Here is a 10,448-nt window from a genome sequence, read left to right as displayed (position 1 = left end):
AGTTCACAACAATTTTATTTATATGTAGTAGTATTTTAAAACTGTACTTGGACGTATTCTTGTCTTTACTTACGAGTTTAGAAAAATCTGGAAAATGTTTGGTATATACTTGATACTGTATAATGTATTTAATTTGCACTAACAAAACCAATTCTTATTTTTGTTTCGCTAATACCTTGCAAAGTTCATAGGATATGTTTCATGTTTTGCAGGTGTAATCTTTGGCATGAAAATACAGTTTAATCTTGAACAGATCACTTCCACATACACAAATGATATACCATAACACAAAATATTCTGGTGAAATCCTATCTGAAATGATCTAAATTTTTGTGTCATGTTTCTCAGTATAAATCATACACACCAATACAGAACAGTATCTCGTATCTAAAAAATATTTTTTGGTTCCTTACGTATATCATTACAGTATTCATTTATGAAACCTCTCATTTTCTAAAAATGCAGGTTTTATTCCATATACTTTTGACGTTTTCAATCTGTAATAGTGCTCAACTAGACCCAATATTTAAAATTGCTTGTTGTAGGCTTTTTACACCCCCATTCTGCATATCACAATATTAGTTGCTGTTATAATCAGTCACATTTATTCATGCTGTGAGAGAAAAACAGCACAGTTCAACATTGATGAAATAATTAACACTTAATTCCAAGAACCATTCCTACTATATTATGATACAAATTTAAGAGATTTATGAATGTGTTAGAATTGTAAAGTTTTCCGTTTAATGAAAACATTAGGAAATGTGACTTCAAATGGTTGCTACAGAATATTACAAGTTTGGATTTAACTGCACACTTTTGCCCAATTCATGCACTATAAAACCTCATTATTTTGGTTTAGTAGATTAATAATTAGATATCAGATTAGCATTAAGTTTTATTTTCTGAATCATAGAGCATCCAAGAATAGAAATGATAATTAATTTAACACTTCAAAATATACTCATGTGCATGAAAATAACTGTAACTGATGCAAAATGGGAGAAAACATGGTCTTTGTAAAAGCAGTGTTTGTTCTTTAGTTATGAATGTTTAAATCAAATCTGGATTTTATGTATATGCTATTATTATTAAATTTAAATGAAATACATGTATATGCTTAGAGCAAATATTCACTTATTTTTAATGTGTCAAACAATTTATGAATATTAAGAGTTCTGCAGAAAATTCAACTCTTTGAAACCATCCATGCAAATGGGAAACAAAGAAATTTCAGCAAGTACTTCTGTAATGACAGGAAATAATAATAGGCATTATCTAACTATTAAGTAACTATAAGACTTATTCTAGAATTAAAATTATTTAATTTCCTGAATGCTTTAATATAAGTCTGGCTACACTCTTCTGTGTGAAAGACCACAAGCCCTTTGCCTGACACACAAACTTTTAAGCCTCCTTATTTTGCAATAAATAGTTAAAAATTAAAAAATGGGCTGTAACTTTAGCACTCATTTTTCATAATTATTATAAGACCAGTATATTCATCTTTTTGATTAGCAGCAAGTTCACTCCTATTTCTTTGTTTTTGAATGTTGAAAAATTAAAATATCTAATTATTGGTAGCTCTTTTGATATTGGAATGTGTGAAAGTTTAATTTGTATACAGCTTTACGTACTGAAACTTAACAAATATGCAAGTACTCTTATTAACCAGCGAAAAAAAAAAGTGTCCACATTTTTAAGTGACTATAGTGTTTTTTAATCTTAATCAATGAAAATCAATTGATATCATGGATGATGAAATAAAGAATGAAAATATATTTTATTTAAGAAGAAATTGGGATAATGTATTAGTCAATGTCTTGTAAGAAACACTACTTATATTATGCTTCATACATATGACTAATTCCTAATATGTGGAGTAATTTTCAGTAAAAAATAATTCAACAATGGATAATTTTTTTCCCCAGACTTTATTCAGAATACATAATAATTATTTTACAAAGTTTTTATTCATCTTTTATTTCTGAAAATAAAGACATATCAGATAAAATTCCTTGACTAGAGCATAAATATTATTATTCAACCATATTACTCAAAAATTTATGAGTTTCAGTTTCAGAAAATTCTCCTGGCAGAGCTTGCTCTTGACTTTTAAATACATACCAGATTCCTGCCAATCGTTTACTGAAAAATAAAGAAGACTAAATTCAATTGTGAAACAGCCAAGATCACTGAAAACAATGCACTATTCATTTTGCAAACATAAGCCTGAAATATTAAAAATGATCAGATTGAGATCAGATATGAGATTATTTATGAACAGAAAAATTTGCAGTACTTGCATACTATCCCATTGGCCATGAAAATTGGTGCAGAACCACTAATCATTCCTGAGGAAATCCTTCACAGTCAATGGGATGAAGTGTTAAGTACAAATTCTCTGATTCCTCTTTAAAAATAAGAGAAAATTTTGGCATGTAGGTCCCCGAGAATGCATTGTTAACATAAAATGAACTATTCTCTATTATCCACAATTGGGGGTATCACCCTGGCCAAAAGGGTTCATTGTTGCCTACTTTAACAATTTTCTCTTATACTACCAAGTTACATACAAACATAAGCATTTTTATTTGTTTACTGGCCATACAACATCATTACAAAATAAAGCAAACTAAAAAAAAAAAAAAAAGTGTTTTTATAGAAACTGTATGGCAACAGATGAATTGCAAAATATTTGTCCATTATACTTTATATTTTTCAAGCATCACCAAAGGAATGGAATGCTGTCCTGAAAAACATTTCTTAATTTAAATTTCTTTAAATATATCAATCACTTAAAATTATATGCTTGTATATCAATTTCCGGAATTCAGTTATATTAACTGGCGTATTTAAACTTTGATTTTTAATCCTCTGATAAGCATAGTAGCATACTAAAACACCACAGCTCATATTATCAGTTTGCAAAATATGTGAAGGACAAATTATTTTCCATTTAGTGCTAGTAGCAAATATTTTAGCTAAAACCTCACACCATGTATGAATTAAAATTTGATACTCTTGCCCACATGATTTATTTTGTGGATCATAAAATTCAAAAACCATATCTGGAATATTTACTATCCAATGACAATTTAAATTTGCAGGGATAAAAAATAATTTCGCTGATTTCAATCTTGTTAGTAATGGATCTTTAATACAAAAATTTGGTTTAGGAATTTGTAAATTAGACTTAACAAAGGCAAAATCTTCATAACTGTTTAATATTTTAAATAAAAAAGCATCAATTATAGTATTATAGAGCCATCCTTTTCGAAAACATGAAGATACAGATTTAAACAAGTATTCTTCTTCATTACTTATAAAAGGATCTATAGATTTTAACATATATGGTGTAATTTCAATATCATGTATTTTTAAACATGATTTGGTCAAATCTTTATTCATTCTAACACTTACTGAAAAGTTTTGCTCTGCTGAAGATAAATTTATCTTTTCCTGTGTACAAGGTGGAACATTCTCGGTTAAAATATTATAAATATTATAAATTTCTAAATTGAAGGGATCTAAAGGAAGATTTAAGGCTAATTTATTTACATGTTGAAATGCATAATAACAGATGAAGACCCCACAACTGCTTTCATCATTTTGTAAAGCATGCGGTAGACACTGAATATCCCATGAACCGTTAATTTGTAACTCACTGTTAATTACATTAGACCATTTATTAGTTAAGTTTATGTATTTTGGATTGCATGAATTTATTAACAAGTCATATAAATAAAAGGTATTTTTCTTTAAATCTGCTATGATCAGAACCCAATGAGAATCAATGCAAGCAGGAATCAATAAATATTTGAAAGATTTCAAAGAAACAGGAAAAACATTTCCAAGTGATAATGCATCAGATAAGATAAGCTGGGTAATCGAGGAATCAGCAAAAGTATATTGATCATCACTTTCTAAAATTTTGTATAAAAATGCATTTATGATTACATCAAATAACCACGCCCTAACAAAATCTGTACAAACCGATTTTATAAAAAATTCTTCACTTTTACTGATATAAGAATCTAAAGACTTTAAAGCAATACGATTGATACTATAGCAGCCAATTTGTAAAATTCTTTCAGAAATATCTTCGCTAGATTTTAATGGAAGGGAAAATGATTTATTTTGATCAACACTGGTTAAATCACATAGATATTTATCACTGTCATTTAAATCAAATGCTACGGCTTTAAATTTAATTTTCTTTTCCACACATTCATTTATTTCTGGGTCATCTACATTATCATTAAAATCTTGATTCTTATTCTGCTGACATTTCTGTAATTTTCTCTTTTTAGAAGTTTTAAACAATTGCAGGTTAAGTTTTTGATTTGGTGAAACTGGACATGATGCACTTGAAACTGCTCTTGAATTTTCATTCGAGTTTAAAATTCCTCTACATTCTGAAACTAATGAATTTAATGTTGTATGAACACACTTTAACATGACATTTTGGACTTTTGGTTGTCTTATTAATTGCAGTAATTCTTCTACAAGCTTTTCACATGCATTTACTTTCTGTTCAATACTTTGTGGATTGTAATGATTAACAGAATACACATTTATTGATTTCATACTTTCATTGCATTTCTGATTCGATTCAAGATTAATCCCTGAGGGATTAAACACCCAATCATTTTGTTTATTAAGGAATGAATGCACTTTACGTATATGTTTGCACAGCAATTTATCTAAGCAATTGCAGTGATACAAGTGACTACACAATGAGACACATGATACTTTAGGGCATCTATAAAAGCAAAAATCCTGACACGGACAAATTTCAAAAAGACGCTGCACAGTATATATTTCATTTTTTGTCTGAGAACAAACAGTCCAAGAAGTATCAGAGCATTTATTTACATCACTGTCCCTAATTTTTAGTCCTCTCTGATGCCTACTTAAACAAGAAATGGAATTTCTGGGAGATACATTAGTGTATAATTTATAGGTATGATTTAAATATTTATCTTTCTCAATTGTCAGAAGTGTAGAAATTAAAATATCTAATCGTCTATTATGTCTCCGCTTAAAATAAACAGTTTTCAACTGATTGTGAAAAGATTCACAGTACATGTTAGTATCAGTAAATGCATGTGGAAAGTTCTGATAACACAAAGCCCATTCCTCTAATCTATTTTTATAATTTTCAGAAAAATATTCAATAAAATCTCTACTTTTCCTAGAATAGTCATTCAAAAACTTACTTATTTGATCATGAAAAGTGATCTGGTTTCTTTCATGTAATATATTTGTTAATTCTCCTAGCATTTTTTGTCGCACTTCCTTATCTACCACTTTAGAATTTAGTTGCCGGAACCAACTTTGGCGTATGTGACACGAACATAAAAGATGCTTAACATCTTGACCAAAAACCTTTGAAAATGCAGGATATGTAACTTTGTCATCATTTGTCATTACAGAGTTTACATATAAATTTGGTACACGACACTTTAAACTATTAAATAAACAATAAAGAGTGTCAGCATCTAGAAAATTAGTAATAAAATGAGCAACTGGATAGCCACAACCAAATTCATCAGGTACTATAAGATTAAGAAGGTAAAAATCATACTGGTTAGTCTTATGTGTAGATTCGATACATAAAATCTCTGTACAACCTTTTATCATCATTTCTTTCTGTTCACGCGTCTGAAGACCAAGAGCAAACGATACTTTATGATTTGGAAGATTATCTAGATCAGTTGGACCGTACAAAGTTGAATTATTCTGAGGCTTATATAATAACACAGGATTGTATGCTTCACATTTTAAAGTTTCAATGATTGAATTAACAGAAACTGCATCACTACTTGGACGCAATGAATTGTTTAAATATCTAGAATAAGCAGAAATAGTTTTACGGGAGACAAAGCTTTCCTTTACAGGGAAATTATTTCTATTCTCGCGATTTCCTGATCCATCTTGTAAGATATCCCTTATTTTTTGTGGAGGCACAGACAAACGTAAATTTGCTTTTATCAAACACCGCGTACTTTGTTTCAATGGCTGATATTTACAATTTTAAAACTTTTGCTCATGATTATGTTTAGGAAAGTAAAAAACAGAGATTTTATTCATTTCTTCACAAGCCCATATTCTGACCGGACAACATACACTTTTTGAAACTGTACCTTTTTCATTTTTTCGACTAGTTTTTTTTTTTTCAAAATCAGAATAACCTTGCGTGGTAAACTGACAACAATAATAATGATAAGTTTTAGAATTTTTCGTTACTTTAGAAAACTTTCTGAATGAAGTAAATGCCGAGGTTCCTTCCAGTTCTAGCCAATCTTGAAAATAACTCATTGTTTCAAATGAATATTCTTTTAAGTTATTTAAATTATGTTCATCTGCTAAATGCTTATTAAAATTTAAAACATATGTAAAAGACTTATGGCAATCAGGTATGAAGCATTCATACAATTTATTAACTTCTGTACAAAATTTCTTATGTTTAAAAAATGATAATTTGCAAGGATAACATTTATTACAATTTAGACATTTCCGAGGGTAAACAGATGAAAAATTTTGTTTTAAATCAGGTACTTGTTTATTTGAACATTTTTTTTTTTTTTTTTTTTTTGTGCTTATAAAATGAATTCTTCGATTTATAAGTTTTCAAGCATATTTCACATTTACGAAGATAAGCCATTTCTATTTTATCACTAATACATTCTTTGGTTTCTAATTTTTTAGCACTCAATACATTATCAATGTTTATAAGAATATTACTCTGAGGAGAAGTTATTGAAAGTTTAAAATTTTCAGTTTCAAGTTTTTCTTTGCAATTTTTTTATGATTATTAAAAGAATTTTTAGTTTTATAGTTTTTTTTTACAAATATCACATTTTCTAGGATAAAGCGATGGTGCATTACAGTCAATTTCGGACCCCCCTCCAGTCAGAATAGGACACATAGACTTATTTTTCCTCACTTGACAATTAATTTCACTGCTTTCTACATGATCTTTTAGTAAACAAAATTTATTAAAGTGAAAGAAACTTAGGCCTGAACTACAAGAAGTGCTTTTTCTGGTCATAGAAATGTTCTTTTGCTGCAAAACATAACTAGAGGCAAAGTCAGAGTAAAAATCATCTTTTGTTGTACACAATTTAGGTTGTGAAATATCAAAATTTGTTGAATCATTTTTTAAACTCCCTTTGCCACTAACAGAAGCACAATACAATGGATAACAATCACTGAAAGAAACAGCACTTGCCTGCTGTACACTACAACCAGCAGCAGTGACTGCATTCTTTAGTGATGATCCCATGTAGGCCATTACACTTCTTAGGCGCAAAACAGCTGAAGCAGCATTCTTCAGATGCAAACTGCCACTAACAGTCAAATCCCTCCTTGGACACAAACCATCACCAAAAGCACGAATTGGTTTCTTCTGAAAACTAGCAATTGGGACAGTAGTGTTCGTAGAAGAATTAACAGTGGAACTAGCACTGCTCCTCAGAAAACGGCCAGAACCATGGACTGTAACACGCCTGGAGGAGTCAACATCAGCAAGGATATCATTTCTATTCTTCCATTCTGGGAGTGACATTATTCCTTGAATGCAAACCAGAAGCAGCATTTTTCGGATGACAGCCAGTATCACGGACACCAACAAGTCTAGAATGACAACATTCTCAGGACTTAGGCCTGGGGTAGCAACGTTCCTTGGACGCAAATCAGAACCAGAACGAGGGACGGCAGCATTCCTTGGACGTGAACTAAAACCATTGACATACTTAAAATGAGAGCCAACACTACATATGGCAACATTTCTAGGATGACATCTATGTTTAGTCCCATTCCTTACATGCAAACCAGAACCAGTTCTATGGACAGAAGCGTTCCTTGGGCGAGATCCACCACCATGGCCAGCAATGCAAAGAGACCGAGAGCTAGCATCTGGGTTGGCAACGTTTTTCGGATGTGAGCCAGGGGTGGTATCATTTTGCAGATGCAAACTAAAACCATCTGTGTGGTTAACAGCATTCTTCGAATGAGAGTCACCACCATGGACAACACATTTAAAACGAGATCCAGCACCAAAAATAGCAACCCTCTTCAGCCGAGAGCTAGAAGCAACTTTAGCAGCATTTCTCAAATCAGAATTAGCCTTCTTAGTAGCATCTACAGCACAACCATGCTTTAAAACAGTTGAATAGAGAGGATAAGAAGGGCTTGCAGAAACAAAAGAATCACTCAGAGGTGGAAAATCCAATGTAGTAAATGAAACACAACGCAATACAAAAGGACACCTTTGTAGAAACTGGCTTTGAAGTCAAAACAATCTTCATATTATCCAGGAAAACTGCCGCAAGTTTCTTGTTCCCCAGACGGTTTAGATGTAATCCATCCCTAGCCAATAACTTAGCTCCAAAATGATGAGACGACCAGCAAATAAAAAACGCTTCTCGATTTTGGCAGTACTTTTCAAGTTGAGAATTAATTTCTACAATCTTTCTATTAATTACTTGTAAACGGTTCAAAGCTGCTACTTGCTGATTTAAAGTTGTGAAAAAATCTTCATTACGTGGTAGGATATCTGAAATGATAACATTGATATTCGGGTTCAAACGTTTAATATCCTTAAAGAGGCAATCGTACTTTTTAAGAATATCTTCAACACTGTCATTCGAATTGTTGGTACCAACATGTACCAAAATCAAATGGTATCGATTGTCCAAAAAGGATATCTTACGTCTTAACCTTTCTATCGTTGCACCAGGAAAAGAATGTAAATCTACTTCATAATTCAGAAGATTCGCCGGTAAATATTCATCCAAATATTTAACCATTGAATCTCCAATTATAAGTAATTTCATCTTTTTTGGTTGCATATCGGCAAAACAAACAACTACAAATCGAAACACAGATCAATAATTATATATGCTGTAAATAAAATGCAACTAATAATTAAATGAAAATCAAACACTAATCATAAATATAACAAAATACAAATAATTATTAATAGAAAAAAAGAAGATAAATAGCTGAAGGAAAGCGAGAAAAATGGCGCAAAAAATACACACCTCACACTCGCTAATTAACACTAAATTAGCGCCAATTCTTGACCTCGCGGAAAAATTTACGGGAAAAAAATAACGCCAAATGCTCGCCAAGCTTTGTTGCCAACGGAGATATCAAAGGTACATATCCGGTGATAACGTAGAACACACTTCCGGGTTCCGATTTGCGGAATTCTGTAAAACTCTTCTTCTTTGTCTGTCTGTCTGTCTGTCGGTTCACTTGGGGTCGATGGCGCTGCGATCACGAAAGCTGGAGGCAGTGTCTAAACATAGCTCCGAAATATTTTAAATAACTGTTTCATATTAAACAATTATTAAATATTTTCAACTCTCTAAAAAAGTTTAATGCACCTTTCCTATGCAATGTCTCATTCATCAAATTGAAAAAGGAAACTTCGCTTCATCGAAACTTCAGGTGTTTTGTTAGCTGTTTACTATCAACACGAGAAATCCAAAAGAGGCCCTGACACGGAATATTCAGATAAGTAACATTCTGTTCTCTATACATTATATGTTTCTCTATCACTACAGTGCAATTAAATTTTTTTTATTTATTATTTTTCATAAGATTCTAGCATTATACAATAGTTAGTAATAGTAGCAAGTCATGTGGTTCTTTTCTTCGTAACTATTCCGTAGAGACGCCACATTCCTTATCAGTAGTCCGTTCTTATCAGCAATTCACACCCTTCGGAGGCCCCCCTTTTCGTGCTTAGGAATTTCTTGAGAGGGAAAAATGGGGATCTCTTGACCAACGATGAGTATAGATTGTGATTTTTGTAACTAAGATCCCCGACTTTTTTTTTTTCAGGTCTCAAACTTAGAATTATGAGCAAATAAAAATACAGTGTGACGGAATTTGTTAAACTTGTACTATAATAAATTACAACGGTTAAATTAATAAATTAATTTTATATTTAACTAATATTTAAGAAAAATAAACTGTGTAATTTATTTTTGCTGAAATGCTCTCACACTGTGTATGGATTTATGATTTTGTCAATTACTGTTTTTATGAAATATACATGAATTTTTTGGGAACGGTAATATTTAATGTTACTTTAGTTAAAATATTATGTACATCTCTGTGATGATATATGTCTTTTCTTGTTAGGTCTCAAGATAACGGCATACACATTACCATGTAGGAATTCATTCATTCATTCATTCATTTTTTTTTTGAACTTAGCTAAAGTTTGCTTCTTAAAGACACGAATTTTTGCAGATGAACTCCTTAACTACACTCATGGACACAATCGTATTTTAGGGTATTTTCTACTTCTTTTCCTTTTCTTTCTATAGGCCCTTTTTTTTCCCTCTATTATTTTTGGGCCATTTAATTTAAATTTTATTTTGTCCCATCTTTTCTTTCTGGCCTTTTGAACTCGTACAAAATGTACG

General features: G+C 31.0%; 1 protein-coding gene across 12 annotated transcripts; it reads right to left on the bottom strand.

The window, feature by feature from the left end:
- Window positions 1-1,915: 1,915 nt before the first annotated feature.
- Window positions 1,916-9,226, bottom strand: LOC118179690 (platelet-activating factor acetylhydrolase IB subunit alpha2-like). 12 transcript variants are annotated; one of them, XR_015043984.1, is made up of 3 exons: window positions 9,051-9,226; window positions 5,223-5,391; window positions 1,916-2,165 (listed from the first exon to the last, which is right to left on the bottom strand). XR_015043984.1 is itself a non-coding variant. In XM_085826780.1 (2 exons), the coding sequence occupies exons 1-2, from the start codon at window positions 8,856-8,858 to the stop codon at window positions 2,146-2,148; spliced, it is 585 nt and encodes a 194-aa protein (XP_085682906.1). In that variant the 5' UTR covers window positions 8,859-8,960; the 3' UTR covers window positions 1,916-2,145. The 12 variants fall into 12 exon arrangements, 3 of the variants coding, with proteins under 3 accessions (XP_085682906.1, XP_085682905.1, XP_085682904.1); XR_015043982.1 differs by having other exon boundaries at window positions 1,916-2,148; XR_015043983.1 differs by lacking the exon at window positions 5,223-5,391 and adding an exon at window positions 2,303-2,413.
- Between the last annotated feature and the right edge of the window lie 1,222 nt (window positions 9,227-10,448).

The sequence above is a fragment of the Stegodyphus dumicola genome, chromosome 11, assembly GCF_044657685.1.
Source record: "Stegodyphus dumicola isolate Sdum_Otavi_A_Nest chromosome 11, ASM4465768v1".
Taxonomy (NCBI): domain Eukaryota; kingdom Metazoa; phylum Arthropoda; class Arachnida; order Araneae; family Eresidae; genus Stegodyphus; species Stegodyphus dumicola.
The sequence above is the reverse complement of the archived record's forward strand: the minus strand, read 5'-3'. Positions and strand labels throughout refer to the sequence as shown.

Bases quoted from the DNA above. Each gene is read 5' to 3' on its own strand.
- LOC118179690 (XM_085826778.1), bottom strand. From the start codon at position 8,858: ATGCAACCAAAAAAGATGAAATTACTTATAATTGGAGATTCAATGGTT. The intron at 2,166-8,276 runs GTGTCCTTTTGT...AATTGAATTTAG, and splicing joins CAAAGCCAGTTTCTACAAAG to TCTTCTTTATTTTTCAGTAA.